The sequence below is a fragment of the Bombus bifarius genome, unplaced genomic scaffold (assembly GCF_011952205.1).
Source record: "Bombus bifarius isolate JDL3187 unplaced genomic scaffold, Bbif_JDL3187 scf7180000008526, whole genome shotgun sequence".
Taxonomy (NCBI): domain Eukaryota; kingdom Metazoa; phylum Arthropoda; class Insecta; order Hymenoptera; family Apidae; genus Bombus; species Bombus bifarius.
Window position 1 is genome coordinate 32,640 of NW_022884708.1, and position 19,298 is coordinate 51,937.

Consider the following 19,298-nt stretch of genomic DNA (forward strand, 5'->3'; position numbering starts at 1 on the left):
CGAGGGCGAGCTGAGAAAGCGAAAGCAAAAGAGAACGCTACATAAAGGCTTCTTGTGTCCTTGTCTAATAACGCATGCTCATTCGTATAGCAAATATGTCAGTGTATAGCCAACACAAGCATTGTCAGTGTCATGCCTGATTAGACAAGGACATGAGACATCTTTATGTAGCGTTCTTTCTACTCCTATATCGCATCCACTTACACGATAATTTAAGATTATATGACTCGCGTACTCTAACTCTTTATATATCTACGGTTATAACAGATATTTATTGCAGTTTCACAGTTGTTCAAAATTTTAAGTATTAGAACATATCTAAAAATCATCGAAATGGAAAGGTAGGTAGCATTTCTGCACTTCCATCAAATTTACTATTAATAAATTGAACATTTTAAACACTCCATCCATTACATAAACCTCTATTATATACTTGTGTTAGTATGACATATTTTTTATCTTCTAATCTATGACCAGACGATAATGATGACTTGACTATGATAACTTCCTTTCTGCTGTGACGTCCATATCTCATAAAGAGGTTATTTGAAGGTTAGTGGTTTTCACATTCGTGTTCTATGTATATATGTAGTGCTTAAAGTTCTAAAACAGACAACAATTTAAATATCTGTGAAGGTCACCTTTTATGAAAATTGTAAGTTATAATTTAATTTTATACATATAAGAAATCATTCATATTATAATATTCAAATATACATCTATATAGATATTGCATACATATGTATGTATGTTAGGTTAGAAAAATTTACCAAATGTCCAACTGGACAAATTGTAAAGTACAAATTAAATAAAAAAAAAGAAAAAAAATATGCATCTATGTATATACGTACGGCAAATTCCCAATTAGATGAATCTTTCACTGTATATTCCAAAAACAATATGTAAAACAATTTTAATTAATATTATCATTTGCCATTTTACATCTACCTATTTACAAAATTACTGTGGACTTGTTTAAAACCAGCAGAAATGAATAACATAGAAACTTAGGACTTTACCGTGTTGCTGCTGTTAATGTAAAAAACACACGACCACAAAGTATTAGTAGTAGTAGTTGGTAATATTAGTATTGCTAACTACTATTACTAGTAATAAATATTAGTAATAGTGGTTATGAAAACAATCGATCATATAGATTTTAAAAATGTTCAGATTTTTTTCTTTGGTTATACTAAAATAAATTCTCTCTTATGTAAAGAAATGGCTTAAAAATATTTGTTTACGCATACAATATAATGTATATCTCCTATATGATTATAAAATTGTATATGTAACTTAGAAGAAACTATGTTTAGAACCTCATATGACTGACTACTACTTACAGACTTATTAATATGTGTAAATATCTATAGTATATTTAAGAAATTTATGGCCTAACAAAATGATAAGCTTCATTAAATAAACATAACTACAAATGATTTCTATCGGACTTTAACATTAACATTATTAAGCGAACCATTAAGAATGATATTATTTTACAATTTTAATGTATAATAAAGATTTAGAGGTCGTCTTTAAATACTTTAACAAATTACTGAGTATCCTAAATCTAACTTACAAAAGGATATTATAAAAGATGTATACCAACTTCATCTATCTGAAATATCTCTTAATACTATAATAACTGAAAACAGTTAGTTATAAAATATATTTAGATTCTAAAAACAGACCTAATATGGTGGCGATGTATTTTTTTTTTATATATGGTGATATCATATACAAAAGATCCTCAGAGCCCTTTCAAGACCTTTTAAGACTTTCATGTCAGTTTCATTTTTAAGTGAAATGTCCAATTTCTTATATTCCAATTTCATAAAATGTTGAATACTTAACATAATAGTACTTCAGTAGATTAATTGTAAAATTCAGTGTTACTAAGATTCCTTCTATCTTTCTTTACAGAAAGATTAATTTTATTAGTGTTTTTTAGATGTGTATATGTACACATATTGTTTATCATAATGAGGCTTGTAATTTAGTACAACCTTCGCTTAGATAAGTACACGTTTAATATTTTAGATACAAACAAACAGTAAATAGTGACTATTATAAACAGCATTGTTAGATTGTTGGCGTTATTCTTACGAGAATATTGATATTGAGACATTGTGAAAGTTATAGACATATAGTTATAGTTATATAGTTAAAGACAAAGTGAAAGACATATTCTTCATACCAGAAACACAATTTTTTGGCTTGCTCGTACCTTACAATTGTTATTTTCGGATCTTTTGTTTGGTAGTATATCAGTAACACTGCAAAATATAATAGAAATATTTCACAATGCAAGTAATAAATTCGACAAACTCAAATGTATGAGGAATTATTTTCAATATAATCCCTATTCTATTGAAGTCGAACATAAAAGTTATTTGCCCTCAGAACACAAATTCTACAGAGCGTTTTACCTTTTCGCCTACAAAGAAACTATTACAACAAAGTATATCTTCCTCCTAATTTTCTGTAAATAATTCTTATTCTTCTCTTATTATTTGAAACAATAAAAATGAAGTGAACAGAGTTGGAGGAATACCCTGTATAATACTTACAACAGCTACAATATCTACATAAATTTTAAAACATTTATCCTATTTAATATTTTTTAAATTTATGTGACATAATCTTAAACTTGATAATTGTCTATTGTATGAATTTAAAAGTTGTGTTCATGTGTTCCAAAGCCTAAGAAACACAAAGTGTAACATGCAGTTTTGTAACAAAATTTTACTTGAAATCTTTTACGCAAACATTGTATGAAGATAAAAAGAACAGTACATATTTTCTTAAGACCTCTGTTATATGATTTTTTGTGTTATATCCTAATTGGTTATAGATTTCAAACATAATAATGATAAATGCACATAATTCTGTTTATATTCAATTGTCAGTAGTCATAGAAATCCATGATTGTTTTCCAGATTGGGGTTAGGTTATATAAACTTTTATATGAATAATCTCATATAAAAAAAGAATATTTATACGTATCTATTATAATATTGGTATTGACAAGATTTTATGTAGTTATTCTATTATACATATACAATTAGCGATATTTAATTTTATAACTAAATGTATATGTCGGAGTTGAAAGGACGCCGGAGCCGTCCCTCTGGAACTTCGGGAAAATCCGTAAAATTGCAATTAAAGTTTACAGTCGTAATTAAACAATTTGTCGTCATCCTGCCCAATTGTACTTGTTTGCGATTTGTGATAATAAACTTGGGCTCAAGGCGACTATCAGTCGCCGAACGTAGCCGCGGTCAACGGGACGGGCGCTTCGCCTAGCAAAGGTGTGGAATTATAGTATGACCCTCATTAAAAGAAATACCAATAGAGGTACTTGACAGTAAAACATTCCAACGGTTCCTTCGGACAACGAATACCTGATGTTGAGGCACGTACACAGCACAAGTCCAGTTAGCCCGAAGACCCGCTATAAAACCTGGGGTTTTCCGGCAATTAAGATTTTCCGGAACGAGGGCTATATCCGACGGATCCGATGATCTCGTGTCCTTAGACACACCCCATCATAGTTTTCCTCTGTGGTATCATTGGGACGAAGATTCATTCCTTCTTGAAATCCCACCGACGAAGAGAGCAGCGCCTGACGATCAGTGAGTTTGAGTTAGAGCAAGTATCTCTTTCATCCCGTTGACCGCGGATTCGTCATCGAACCTAAGACCAACGTCGCTAACATCGCAAATGCCCAATCACCGCTGTTGATTGTCGAATCGGTAGTGTCCATACTCGTAGCAGCAGGCCGTATCTTCGTTATTACACAACGATGGCCAACTCCAAGGGAGGTCTATCAAACGCCCACAACCCTGTTCCTGACTTTTCTCCGACATATACACATATTCGTATTTACGAGTTATATTTCTTTAAATATTTATACGCAATTATTCTTCAACCTATTTGTTTTTAGAAGTAAAAATATCTTATTTAAGTAAAAATATCTCTAGAATCTTCGGACGACTCCTATCTTTTTAAATGGGACTAAATGTAACATTTAAACATGATAAATTATATATGAATTTTTTTCTAAAACTCAAAAATTGCCTTTATTATAACGTATAGTCTAACTTATATTCTAATATTCTACAATTCTGATATTTTAATGTATTCTAATATTTATATAAAAACATTGTTGTTTATTACTTAACGTACATAATATACTTCACCGTGATTCTTCAGGACTAACGTTACTCTATTAAACCAACTGCACTACTAGCCAAATCTGCATTAACAGATTCTGCTATTAGCTTTTGTGAACAGAAAGGCTGCAGAGTTGATATGGGATCAGTTTTATTCGGTTATGTTAGTGGACTGTCAACAGAAATATAAGAAAACCTGCTGCAGCGGATCTTCGCAGAAATTGAACAGATTCTGTTCATTAATCTAATTTATCTATTTGTAATAAAATACTGGAAAAAATAATAAAAGATATAGCGAAGAAAATAATAAAAGTAAAATAAAAAATATGATCACAGTTATAATAATAATTCGCCCGAACCATACTTTATAAAACTAAATAATCGTTTACAACTGCATATGTGAGACTGCAAGAAATGTTTTTAAAAATCTATTCCGACGACAATTTTAACAGTCGAATAATTAAATTCTTTGATATTATGGTTGAGATGTTTGCAATTTTAAATAATAGCAATACGATATAAAAGGTTAATATGAATTGTAATTATCCAAAACTTTTAAAAATGCCAAAACTTTAACTCATTCCGAGATGGTATCGTTGTCGTAACCGTCGAATATATTTAAAATACTAAATTAGTATACAGACTATATTCGCTGAGAGGCTCGTACAGAGTATACATCGCAAAGTAAAATTGCTAATTAATACTCAGTAAATGCTCGCCAGATAACTCGGTAGATAGCTCGTCGATACAGAAAGATACTCGTAGATACTGAGATACTAACTCGAATAATAACTCGAATAATCTCTCGGACAATAACTGCTCGCTCGCGATCGCGTCCATTTATTTATACTGATCGGGGGAGAATCAGAAAATTCGAATTCGTCTTTATTGGACGGTTGCATGTAGCGGCGACATTGTTTTGCCTGGAGTTTATTTATCATTACGTTTCATGCGTCAAGGCTGCGTCAGTGTCCCGAGGCAAAATAACAAAATGAGTTGAATTGTCCTTTAACTCATGTGCCGCTACATGTACTTCAGTATATTAAGAATCACAGATTATTATAAATATGTAATGACGCATTGATAATCTCGAGAATATTTTAAATGTGATATATATAAACATATATATATATATGTCGGGTTAACATTAGGATTTAAGGCGCGTAACGATTCTTCGTTTGAGTAAGTCATCGTTTTACGAGACAGAGATTATATTTACGCGAATATACAAGATTTTACAAAATATTATGAATATTGAGTTTAATGAATGATAAGATTAACAGACGATAAGTTTAACTAATAATTAGATTAAAGAATAATAAGTTTAACGAATAATAAGAGTAACGAATAATATGTCTTACGAATAATAAATTTAACGAATAATGAGATTAACGATTGATAGGTTTTACGAATAATGAATTTAATTAACGCTATTAACAATGTTCCTAGGTTCAAACGAATCCACGGTCAACGGGATAACTCTTTACTATGCGTAGAATAATTTTAAACACAAAAAAAATACGATTGCTGAGACACTCGGTAAACTGCTCGATGTATCACTTTTCAAGGCGATCACACGAATGAATATCTGATGAAAATCTTTTTCGCTGTACGACTGCATTTGTTTGTTATATGCTCGCTGGAGGCATCGAGAAGGTTCCAATCGTCGTTGCTAGGCAGTTTCTGTCAAAAGTTTGTTGTATACTCTTTGGAAGCATCGAGAAAGATCCAAACGCCGTTACTAGGCAGTTTCTGTCTGGAGTTTGATTCCTAATACAACGTGTGTCCCATTATATCGACATCTCCAAAGTACAATTCTATGTGATTTCTAGGGAGAACAATACAACCGATCCACACCTTCGTCAGGCAAAACGTTTATCCCGTGACCATGGCTACGTTCGGCGACCAGTTGTCACCTCGAACCCACTTTCGCTTTCACAAATATCAAACAATTACAAATGACAATTGCTTAATTACAGTTATGATAAAATCTAGGCTAAAGCATTAGAATGCTTCCTCAAAATTGCAAAGGGAAGGCTCCGGTTTTCCTTTCATCTCCGACATACATATATATATGTATATGTCAGGGATAAAAGGACATCGGGGCATTTCTTTTGGAATTTTTGGGAAGACCCCCAATACTTTAATCTAAATTTTTTATTATAGCTGTACTTAAATAATAAAGCTTAGAAGTAGTTATTTATGATTTAATCCGATTGTGTTTGCCCGAGATTTATGACAGTAGGCTTGGGCTCGAAGTGATACTCGTGCCGTATGTTTTACTGTCAGGTACCTCTATGGGTATTTCTCCTAATGAGGGTCATACTATCGCTCTATACCTTTGTTAGACGAAGCGCCCGTCCCGTTGACCGCGGCTACGTTGGGCGACGGACCGTCGCCCCGAGCCAGAGCTCACCATCACTAGTCTCGAACGATTACAATCGGATTAACTAACTACAATTGTTTAATTACAGCTGTAGTAGACCCTGGAGTACACTATTGCGGGATTATCCAAAATTCCAGATACTCCGGTGTTCTAATATATAATATTATTATATATTATTATATATATATTAATATATATATTAATAAAACATACCAATTGAAAGCATGTGCTGATTCTCAATCATTTCTAATATATAAGAGAATAACAATGTTTCTATTTATAACTTTAAGTTAATTTATAATTGTTTACCATTATATTATTTAGTACATAATTAGCTTCTTTTAAAATTACGTTATTACAGATGTCTATTCATTGGGGTATAGCAGGTGCTGGAAAAATATCACATGATTTTGTAACATGCTTACGAACATTGCCAGAATCTGAGCATGTAGTTCTTGCAGTAGCAGCACGTGAATTATCAAGGGCACAGAACTTTTCTAGCTTACATAAAATTAAAAAGGCGTTCGACAGTTATGTAGAGCTAGCGGAAGACAAGAATATCGGTATGTTTCATGTTTTTTTTAAGTTGAATTAATATAGAGATAGTCTTTTTATAAACGTTTTTGAACGTTATTGAATCTAACAAATCCGCCTTACTCTCCTTGCCTCTGGAAAGCAAGAGAATGCACGTTCAGTTCCTCACTTGAGTGTAACCCATACCATGGTTCCTTTGGGACTCCTTATCCTCATAATGAGTGGAATACGTTACAATAAAAAAAAATTTGGCCCTGAAAATCATGCTCCAGATCAATTTTGCACAAACATTTTATTACAAATCTCCACCGATCCAGATGTTTAGAATCACGCTATGACGGTTTTTAAACATACTTTTTATACACCCTGTAGATTATACACTGTACATACTCGCCACTCGGCAAGGAAATTATACACGCAAAACTTTTACCACTCGTTTTTTCATCACTTCGACACTTTCTAACTTCGCATACGAATTTACTCTACAGATACACACCTCCGAAATACCGAAAACTAAATACGATAGTCAGTTTTTGTGAAATAACACAAAATTGTTATAATCTATTATTTTTACCGAAAATTGAAAATTAGTACCCATATTTTATGAAACTTATTCAAATATAAAAATGCCATACATCATAATTTTAAGCATATTTTCCCGATTGTTTTGTATTTTTTTACGTTTACAGATGTCGTATATATTGGAACGTTACATCCTCAACACTTCGACATTGCAAAATTAATGTTAAATCATGGAAAACATGTTTTATGTGAAAAACCTTTAACTATGAATTTGAAGCAAACAACAGAGTTGATAAATTTAGCAAAGGAGAAGAAGTTGTTCTTAATGGAAGGTATTTGGAGTAGATGCTTTCCTATATATGAAACTCTTAAAAAAGAAATTGAATCCGGAAGTATTGGAGATGTTCATCAAGTTCTTGTATCCTTCGGATTTAGAATGCCAGATGTTCAACGACTCAAGTACGTAAACGATGTTTGTTTTGTCCTTTGTATGCATTTTAAAATTAAAATTGTGAATGAAATTATAATTCACAGTACTGCATGTAAATAAGAAAGATGGTGACTACCGAGGCAGTTTTTAATGTTAAGATTTGCTAGGTTGGATATAAAGGTTTTTATTTTATTTACATTAAAGCTGCACACAGATGGACTTTTCGTGTGTCAGAACAGTCGTCGATATACATAACCAAAGTTGAGGGAAAGTCTGAAAACAGTATTATTACCGTTGTTACAAATCTTCAAGGCACAGATACCGTTTTTAAAATAGACACTCTTTGCAACAAAACTCCATTTATCTGAACATCACTTATTGCAATAACATTTTAACTAATGCCCGATTAACTGAAGCGTTGCCGTGTGAAACTTAATCTGATTGAAAATTAATTTGAACGTAACTTCCTATGATGTACATGAAAAGTAGTAGGTAATGAGACAAATTTATAAGTCCCCGCTTATCTAAACTTCGATTAATTATATACAGGGTATTCAGGTACAGGTGAAAGGAAATTTAAGGGGTGATTCTTGAAACCAAAATAAAACAAAAAATAAAAATTTAGAAATTGCGTTTCCGGCTTTGTTTTTTAGTTATTGACAATTAAAAATCGGCCAAAATATCTCTACACGCACGAACGAAAGTAAGTCAGACTAAGCAGCGAGATGCACAGGGATCCTTAAATTGAACGATACATGGGCAGTATCTTAGTATGCATGTATGTGCATCCAAGTACATCCAGTACAATATGATTGGTGCATATGCATTAAGTTGATGTTCAGTATCGATATCTCATTTACTATCGTTCTGCATCTCTCCGTTTCCACATCTATCCAAATAAATCTCCAAATATGGTCTTGCATTACCATTTTTCACGTACATATATTCTTAAAACTACTACTGAACTCTATGTAATATACACGAAATTATGCACAAAATTGATCTGGATGATTTTAATAAGAATGAAAACTGATTTCAACAATATATATATAAAAATTTTTCGTTTGAGGCTTTGCTTTCGAGAAAATCGACTTTGAATTTTCGCTCGGTACGCGTGCGGTACGTTATAACGGATCTCACTGTAGATCGTTGTTCCGATGGAAAAATTAAAAAAAGAAAAAAAAAATTTTTATTCTATATTTTCGACTTCTTTTTCGCGTAGAATCACCTCCTTTCCACTCGTACCACCAGTTACCAATCACCCTGTATAATATTGTATATGATGCCACTTAAAAAAGTCAAGGTCACATTGACCTTTTATTAAACAATAATTTGTCAGAAATTTTTAATATCCAAATGTGTAGTAAACCAAAAATTGATTAACTTTTATTTAAAACACTTCTTTGTGAAATTATCGGAAATGCTTGAAAAATACTGGTCATTCTCACAGGATAAAATTTACCGAATGTCCAGCTGGACAAATTGTAAAGTGCAAATTAAATAAAAAAAAAATCTTACGAGATATACCCTCTATATCGGTATATTGAAATCGATACGATAAATCATATTTTATACAATTTACTTCGCCTTCTTGTATTCCGCGTTTTTGACGTTTTCAAAATACTTCTATAGGTAAATGACTCAGCATCAAACTTCCTACATTTATAATGTGTTGTGTATTAACGACTGCAATTTAATTTCTGTGTATCTGTAACATCCATTAATTCTTTATTCTAAGCAGTATGCTCAAATCTGTTAATTTTTATTAAATGCATAATACATTGGATAGTGCATTACATATTTAAGTCAAACTTATTATATTAAAAGATACGTTATTCTGTTTAGCATTAAAAGTCTAGGAGGAGGTACCGTATTGGACTTGGGCGTGTATGGAATACAATTTGCTTGTTTAATATTTAATAATGAAATACCTCATACTGTACAAGCTGCTGGGTGCTTAAATGAAGAGGGAGTTGATCAATCTGTATCTACTACCTTTCTTTACAAAGGAAACCGTACTGCAACCATTATTACTCACTGTCTAGTTGATTTACCGAATGAAGCTTACATCATTGGTACAAAAGGAATGATAAAAGTTCCGAACTTTTGGTGCCCTACAACACTAGAATTGCCAAGTGGTAAAATAAATATACCACTTCCTGAAACTGAATATAAGTTTAATTTTATTAACAGCGTTGGATTTGTTTATGAAGCTAATGAAGTTCGCAATTGCATTTTAGCAGGTACTGCATGTTTTGACATTTTCTTTAAATTCAAAGTATTATTCACAAATTACCAATTAATTAATATTCACTTTAACCAAACAACAAAAACATTTGAATCGTTTGAATGCCACTTAATCTTTACTAATCGAAAAATATGAAACAGTACAATCTGTTTCAGCGGTATCCGTAACTCCTTTACCTCAAAATGAGCATTCTTATGTAGTTGCAAGTTTGTAAGAATATTATGATTCTGTTTTAGAATTTTTAATTACATATTATTAAATCAGGCGCATCATCAATTGCATTGTACCTCTGTATAAACCAGCTGCGGTAGCATTTTTGATATAAGATACAAGTATCGAATGTCTTATATGCATTATATGTGCCCTATGTCTTATAGCAATGGAATGGTTAAACAAGAACAAGAGATATTACAGTGATCAACGCGAATTTAAATTTGCGATGTGCATTAGATGATCTTTGTAGAATGATCCATCCTAAACAAACATCTGAAAAATATAGTCCTTCTTAGAGTATTCATCTTTTACTATTGACATTCTTTTTTAACTTCAAGTAAAAAAAAAAAGAAAATATAGTTCGTTCCAGTTACGTAACTGATTTTGTAGGCGATATTTTTCTTAAACTAGACTTGCTACCTAAAGAAAAAATTCTTTACTAGCTATATTTACTAGCTAGATTTACCAGAGCCAAGATAGCAATTAAATTCAAGTGCCGATGACGATAATGTCACACTTACGAAAAGATTCTCTTTTGTTATTAGTTGCTTCCGAAAAAAATTTGTTGCATCACATAATTGACAGTTTTTCCATAAATATGCTATAATCTTCAGCACTCAACATGACACACACACCTACGCGCACTTGTTCCATTACTTTAAGCGTTACACAACATACACGGTAGAAATTATTTTTTTGTTTTTTACTCACTCAAAAATGCGAAAATCGTTTAAAACATTTTTGTAGATTTTATTATCAATATTTTTTTGAAATGAAACTATGCACTAGTCAAAGTCAACTCAATTTCTTTTAAATGGAACTATAAATGAAATATATATATTATATATTACAAATGTATTGTATATTAGTATATTAATATGTTTGGTAATAATTAAATAATAATAAGTTATTAACTTATTTATGTCAAAAAATCATTGGTTTAACAAATATTTTAACTTTTATTTTGTAAAATTAATCGTACGAAAGACAGGGCAAGTTGTAACACACTCTTTATTTGTTTTCCTCATCTATCATGCGATAATATTTTATGTACAAAATAAACATTGAAATATATGTGCTAAACTAATGGCTTTTCGATATATATAAATAGGTTAATAGCTTTTTATGGGGATGCCAAGTAAAATCGATTAACATATTAAAATAATCATATATATAGTTCTATTAAAAAAAATTGACTTAGTTTTCATTTATCCTTTGCACTCCCCCCTGCAAGAAAACTGCTAAAACCAAACTATGTCCACCTCGAAATTTAACTTGTATTGGGACACTGTGTATTTTTATTACTGTGGACTTATTTCATTTTTCAATTGTCCGTCCATTTTCATGCATTACGTCAATTTGATTTCATTAATGAAAAATTAGTTTTTTTTATTAAGAGTAATATTCTTGCATGAATATGATAACTTCTAAGATACATGTTATGGCCATATATATATATATATAGAAAAGAACCATATGGCAACATTTATATAGAATTATTACTAATATTACGAGTTACGTTCCATAAATGATCGGTGTTACCAATGTTTACATACATTAATCTAATTGTATCGTATAACTTATATTACATTGTCTATTTAATTTTAATTAAAGCAGACCAAAGTACAGAATATAAGATCAATTGTCAAGACTTTAGCAGGTGATTCTACAGCTTTGAATCGATGGAGATCATCAAAAAAATAGTCGCAACATTGAATTTGATCCTGATCTTGAAATGTCATTCCAAATCTTCTTGTTGCATCGTACTTTTACTTATCATGTAGCACAAAAGTCTCAGAGGAACCATGGGCTCCAACTCAACAGTTCTATTGGACAAAAATATTGAAGTTTCATTAATTCTATATAAAACATATGTATGTAGTATCGTGGAAGAAAGGCCTGTGGTAGCACTCGATAGCAAATACCACCACTCGACACTAACTAGTGTCGGACAACGGCAACGCAGTGGTTAGTGCCTTAGGTTACGAACGTTCGAAACCCTGGTTGGAATCCCGGCGACCGGAGTCCGATTTTTCTTTCACGATACAAAAAAAGAAAAAGAAAAAACGGCCGTACCCAGCAGCGACATCTACAACGCTAAGCGCGGCTTACGATACTACATGCATATAAAATTATATATTATATACTATTGTCGTATATAAATTCCAGATATACCATTCGATATCCCATTTCTTCTTTTTTTCTTTTTTTTGAATCTGTAATAGCTATACCTGCGTGTCAACTTCTACATGATCATCACTGTTGTTTAAATAGAACCAGGCTCACATTTAAATTTCTACATTTTATATTCTGGCCAAGTCTTCTCCCAAGATTACGCATTGATTGTTGACAAGGGAAAGCATATTAAATCCATCATTTTAATTGTTCAATGGATTTACTCTGTCCACCTGAACTGAAATGACCCACGGAACTGATCCAACTGTAGAACAAAACAATGATCTGGAACTTACAGACAACACATGAGCCAGAAGCAACTAAGAGCAAGCTGAAGAATTTTCCAACCACCTTTGTAACACATTTCCTCTACACAATATTAACAACAGTAGCCCCAACTATCATACAGACTGAGATGTGCAAAACACTAGCACCTCAACTGACATGCACTATACCATACCTAATACAACAGCAGTAGAAATTAGAATCATAATGAAGAAAACAAAAAACAATAAAGCACCATTAATCAACATAATCAAAGTTTAAACCTTCAAAAAATCTTCCCCTAAAAGCAATACGATTAATGACAATAATATTCAATGCAATATTAAGAACTCAATAATGTCCTAATCTACGGAAACTAGCACAGATCATAATGTTATCTAAGCCAGGCAAAAACCCACACCAAATTGCATCTTACAGGCTAACATCACTACTTCGTACGTTTTCCAAAATACTAGAGAAAATAATAGACGACCGCCTAAAACTAACAATAGAGAAAGAAAAGTTAATAGCAGATTACCAATTTGGATTCAGAAACAAACATTCCATGATAGAGCATATGCACAAGCTGGACAACGAAATTTTACTAGCAATAGAAAAGAAACAATACTGGACAGCCCTCTTCATGGATATCGAGAAAGCATTTGACAAAATGAACCATGAAAGTCTACTTCAATCAATCAGTAAAAAATTCCCGGAGCAGATATACCATTTAATTAAATCTTACTTAAGCAACAGAACCTTCGTAGTAAAAATTAAAGACACATATTCTGAAGTTAAAGAATCGAGGCAAGGGTACAGCAAGGAAGCGTCTTAGGGCCAATATTATACACACTATACACGGGCAACATACCAACAGCAAAATACTGACATTCGCGGACGACACGGTTGTACTAGTCAGGCACACTAATTCAGAAACAGCAGTTACATATCACAAAAATATAAAAATGGCTGCAAAATAAACAAACAAAAGCAAACCCCAGTAAATGCAACCATATTACATTTACACTACGAAAACAGAAACCACCAAATATCCAACTGAATGGCACGCACATAAGACAAACAAAGCAAGTTAAATATCTAGGACTTCACTTAGAGATACAACTTACATGGAAGTAGCATACTAAATCAATTATAGACAAAATACGGATAAAAAGAGGACAGATGTACTGATTAACTACTTGAAACTCTAACCTCAGCATGGAAAATAAACTAAAAATTTACAAAACGATAATAAAACCAATTTTTACGTACGGAATACCACTATGGAGGCAGCAGCAATGAGCCACATAGAATCTAATTTATCAATTAGAGTCGCTAATCGAAAATACTCAGGACAATAGTCAACGCCCCATGGTATGTCAGAAACAAGGATTTACGTAAAGACTTAAAAATATCAATGATCAAAGAAGAAATCGGCAGATATGCAAAGAGATACAAAGAAAGAATTGCAACACACCCAAACCAGTTGGCTGCTGAAACATGCAAAATTCATATCAAAAGAAGGCTGAGAAGAAAATATTCCACGAAGAGAATAAGTTAAAAATGTAGGATAACATTTTTCCGTTTAAGGACTTGTTTTCAAAAAAATAAACTTTAAACATGTTTAATTACATATTAGTCCGGTAGGAGCGCATGGTACATTTATTTTCTCGGAAACGAAGCCTCTTATGAAAAAATGCTACTTTACATTTTTTACTTATTTCAAATGCCATTTAATTTTTTATCGACTGTTTATTCTTTTTCAGTCCAAGATTAACCAAATTTAAGTATACTGTTGGACTTCCAGTTTGGACGCGGGCGAAGGTAACACGTGGGTAGTAAGCGCTGTGAAAAAGTGAGAAGTGAAGGGGAAAAGGAGAAGGAAGACATAGGGGGAAGAAGAAGGCAAAGAAAGGGGGAAAGCGCGAAGCGAGGGTAGACAAAGTATAAGAAAAAAGTGACAAAAAGACAGGAGAAAGTGTGAAACATAAAGCTAGGAAAGAAGAGGTTAGGTGGACGAAAGTACAAAGCTAATTGGTCAAAAAGAAGATAGATGGCGACAAGAAGCAGACCGAGGATGACGGACAAGGAGAGAGAGAAGGAAGATCGCAGAAACACGCTGGAAAGGTACAGCGTGACAGAGAAGGAGGCAATAAAGAGAGAGAGAGCGGCAAAGAAGCATGGGACGAGAGGATGGAGAAAATAGAGAGGGGGCTGGAGGTGATAGTAGAGCTAGTAGAGGAGATGAGGAGGGACAGAAAAGTGGAGAGAGAAAGAAGGGAAAAGGAACGAGAAGAGGAGAGGGAGAGGTGGAAGAAGGAGAAGGAGGAGGAGAGGAAAAGATGGGAAAAGGAAAGAGAAGAAGAGAGAGAGAGATGGAGGAAAGAGAGAGGGACAAAAAGAGAAAGATGGGACAGCGAGTGGGAGAGATGGAAAAGGGAGAAGAAAGAATTGGAGGACAGAATCAGGAGGTTTGAGGAAGAGCAAGACAGGATAGAAAGGGAGAGAAGGAAGAGGAAGAGAAGGAAAGGGTAAAGCATAGACTGCCCAAGAAGTACGACTGGAAATGCAGGGCAGCAAGGAGAGAATGGAGAAAGGGAAGGGCAAAAGGGGGTATAATAACAGGCGTAAACAAAAATCTGAGGGAAATAGAGTATAAGGAAATAGGTGACGACATAGTAGAAAGAGAAATAAGGTACAAGGAGAAGACATATAGAATAGTGGTGGTGTATAACCGGAACAAGAAAAGGACATGGAAAGAAATGGAGGAAAGAGTAGAGGGGAGGGAAGAGGAAGTGACGATCATAGGAGGAGACTGGAATGCAAGAACGGGAGAAGAGGGAGCTGAGGAACGAGGAAAAGAAAAGAGCAGGAGATCAAAAGACAAGACAATAAATACGGAAGGAAGAATGCTGCTAAGGTTGCTGAATGAAAGAGGCTGGACGATAATTAACGGTCGAGACAAAGAAGGAGACGAGTGGACCTATGTGGGAAGAGGGGAAAATTAGTAATAGACTACGTGATTGGCAACCAGGAAGCGACAGAGGAAATAACAGACATGAAGGTAGGAAAAAGAGTAGAGTCCGTTGCCGTTGGAAACAGAAATAGAGGGACTAGAGTTACAAAGAGATGAGGAAAGAAAAGAGGAAGAGAAGGAGAGAAGGGAATGGACAAAAGAAAGTGTGGGAAGATATTTAGAGGAGTGCAAAGACTGGGCAAGCAGGGGAAGAACAGTAGAGGAAATGTGGGCAGAAATTAAGAAGAAGATAAACGAGGCAATACCAAAGAAAAGAGTAAGGATAAGGAAATGGAGCATAGGAGAAAAGATGTGGTACGACAAGGAGTGGAAAGAAAGCAAAAGGGAGATAAGAATGAAAATGACAAAATTTAGAAAAGGAAAATGCAGCAGAGAAGAATTCATAGAGAAGAAGAAGAGATAGAGAGAGAGAAGAGGAGAAGAGATGGAGAAAATCAACAAGATCAAAACAGAGCAAGAAGCATGGAAATACATAAACAAATATAGGAGAAGAAGAGAGGTTGTAGACGAGGAGATAAGGGAAGAGGAGTGGAAAAATCATTGTATGGAAACGTTAGAGGGGACAGAAAGCAAAGAGGACAGAAGAACAGCAGTGCGGAGAGAGGAGGAGGAATCAAAGGAGGAGAGAGAAGACAACATAGAAAAGGAAGAGGTAATACTCCAAATAAGAAAATTGAAAGAGAAAAAAGCAACGGGAGAAGATGGCTTGGAAAACGAGGTATGGAAGTATGTGCCGAAGGAAGTGGGGGAGGCATTATGGGTGATGTTAGGAAAAATTTGGAATGGAAAGGGGATACCCGAAGACTGGAGAAAAGGCGTGATATGTCCGATTTGCAAGAAGAAGGACAAGGGGGCAGTGAAGAGCTACAGAGGGGTCACGCTAATGGACACGGCATATAAGATCTATGCAGGAATTCTAGACGAGCGGCTGAAGGTGGAAATCGAAGACAAGCTGGTAGAGAGGCAATTCGGGTTTAGGAAAGGAAGAGGAGTGATAGACGCAGTGTACGTACTGAACCATATAATAGATAAACAATTGAGCGGGGAAAGAGGGAAGCAATCTGCATGCTTCGTGGATCTAAAGTCAGCGTTCGATAGGGTTGACAGGAAGAAACTGGGAGAGATAATGAGGAGAATGGGGGTGAACGAGAAGTTAACCAGAAGGATAGAGGAGATATACGAGGAGACAAAGAACGTAGTGAGGATCAGGAACAACAACACAGAAGAGTTTTGGACGGCGAGGGGAGTGAGACAAGGGTGCCCGCTGAGCCCGACATTATTTAACATCTATGTGGCAGGGCTGGAAGAGGAAATGAGGAAAGGGCAAGTAGGAGGCATAGTGGTAGGAGACAGGAAGGTATGGTCATTATCATACGCGGATGACATTGTATTGATAGCGGACAGAGAAGAGGAGTTAAAGGAAATGATGAAGAGATTTAAGACATTCCTAGAGGAAGTGGAACTGGAACTGAGCACCGAAAAGACGAAAGTAATAGTGTTTGAAAAGAGAAGGAACAAGAGGAGGCAAAGGAAATGGAAATGGGGGGGGAACAAGAACTAAAAGAAGTGGATGAAATTAGGTATTTAGGGTACATACTGCAAAAAAACGGGAGCGACGAGAAGCATAGAAAAGAGCAGTAAGGTATGAGGAAAAAGCCTTGGAATCGAAGAAGGAATTAGTGAAGGAATGTATAATGGAGAGAGAAAGGAATTGGGGAAAGGGCCAAGAAGGGAAAAGAGCAAGTAAAAGAAAGATGAGGCTAGAAGAGGCGAGAGAGGGAAGGACTCAAGGAGAGGCAGGAGATAGACAAGAAAGGATGACAGCGAACCAGATCATAGAAGAAAGAAGGAAAAGAGAAACAGAGGAGAGGGAGAAAAGAATAAGGGAATCTAAATACAACATACACTACAGAAACATGGCGAAAGAAGGACTACCAAAGTACCTTGAAGGAAAGATGAAATGGGAGGACAGAAGTATGGTAGCAAGATTCAGATGTGGTAACGAAACCAGGGCAAGAGAACACTGGAACGAGGAGGGAGAAAGAGGATGCAGATTATGCAAAAAAGGAGAGAAGGACCTGAAGCACGTAGTAGAGGAATGCGAGATTACAGGAGGAGCAAGGAACATGGGAGAAGTGCTGAAGGAGACTGGAGAAGGACTGGCAGAACTGAAAGCGATAATAGTGAAGAGAAGAGCAGCAGAAGAGGGGGAGGAACGACAGGGAGGGAGCACAGCAAGGAAGCAAAAGCCAAAGAAGGATAAGTGTTAAATATAAGTAAAGACAATGTAAGAAATGTAATCTGGAAGTCGTCCAAAGCCGAAAGGCACGGACTAAGATCAATAAATAAAAAAGTATACTGTTGAAATGTTCAAAGTAGATTCTCTCGAAAATGAAGCTTCCGATAAAAAATATTATACCAAATTTTTTCCTTATTTCTTCTCGTCGAGTCCCTCCCTATCAGATTGTACTATGATTACCATGTCACTTTATATGTATATGTGTATATACATGTATATATGTATATGCACTTGTACATACATATATAAAATTAATGAAATTCTAACATTTTTTTTCAAGAGAACGTTTGATTTGTGATCCATGGTTCCTTTAAGACTTTTAATTTTCACAATGAATAGAATACAATGCGAAAAAAAATTTGGTCTTGATTTTCAAAGTTAAGGTAAATTTCTCAGCTATCTTGTATTTGCAGATCTATAGAATCACCTGCCAAAGCCACAGAAAATAACTTTTTTGCAACCTGTACATATCTATGTTTATTATTACTAACTTGGTTTGTTCCGTTTTAGGTGTAACCGAAAGCTCTAAAGTACCGCACAATGTTTCTTTATTAGTTGCACAATTAGAGGACGAAATTCGAAGGCAAGTTGGAGTTACATATCTTGAAGATTAAACCTTATCATAGACGAAATAATTTCAACGTAGTTAAATATACTAAATAATGTGTAATTACATTAATTCATATCAGAACTTCAGAGAAGCTGTCTTTTATATACACATATATGTATATGTAAGATGTGCTCTGTATTAAGAATAAGTAAACAATTTATGCATCGCTAATGTATTTTGTTTTCACTCGTATATTCATTTCATGATGTATTTGGAAAATACTGCAATAGACCTTTAATTGTGGATAAAAGCTGTTTGCCCTGTACAAAACATACATAGAATATAACTACAAACAGTATAGAACGTAAGAAAATATTGGTCACGACTATCATAGCTGAATTTTACGTCTTCAAATCGATGGAGATCTATCAAAAGAATATTCTGCAAAATGATCCTTTACTGTGG

The 19,298-nt window shown here is 34.1% G+C and overlaps 1 protein-coding gene across 3 annotated transcripts; it reads left to right on the plus strand.

Annotated features, from left to right (window-relative positions):
* The first annotated feature begins 153 nt into the window (after positions 1-153).
* On the plus strand, positions 154-19,064 carry LOC117213213 (trans-1,2-dihydrobenzene-1,2-diol dehydrogenase-like). Of its 3 annotated transcripts, none has more exons than XM_033458576.1 (5): positions 154-341; positions 6,923-7,124; positions 7,785-8,076; positions 9,893-10,290; positions 18,794-19,064. In XM_033458576.1, the coding sequence occupies exons 2-5, from the start codon at positions 6,923-6,925 to the stop codon at positions 18,895-18,897; spliced, it is 996 nt and encodes a 331-aa protein (XP_033314467.1). In that variant the 5' UTR covers positions 154-341; the 3' UTR covers positions 18,898-19,064. The 3 variants fall into 3 exon arrangements, with proteins under 3 accessions (XP_033314467.1, XP_033314466.1, XP_033314468.1); XM_033458575.1 differs by lacking the exon at positions 154-341 and adding an exon at positions 495-655; XM_033458577.1 differs by lacking the exon at positions 154-341 and adding an exon at positions 534-552.
* The last annotated feature ends 234 nt before the right edge of the window (positions 19,065-19,298 follow it).

What these genes read in the sequence shown, in the direction of transcription:
- LOC117213213 (XM_033458575.1), top strand. An exon ending in CCAGATGTTCAACGACTCAA is followed by an intron (nt 8,077 to 9,892) that starts GTACGTAAACGA and finishes TATTCTGTTTAG; the next exon opens with CATTAAAAGTCTAGGAGGAG. An exon ending in TCGCAATTGCATTTTAGCAG is followed by an intron (nt 10,291 to 18,793) that starts GTACTGCATGTT and finishes GTTCCGTTTTAG; the next exon opens with GTGTAACCGAAAGCTCTAAA.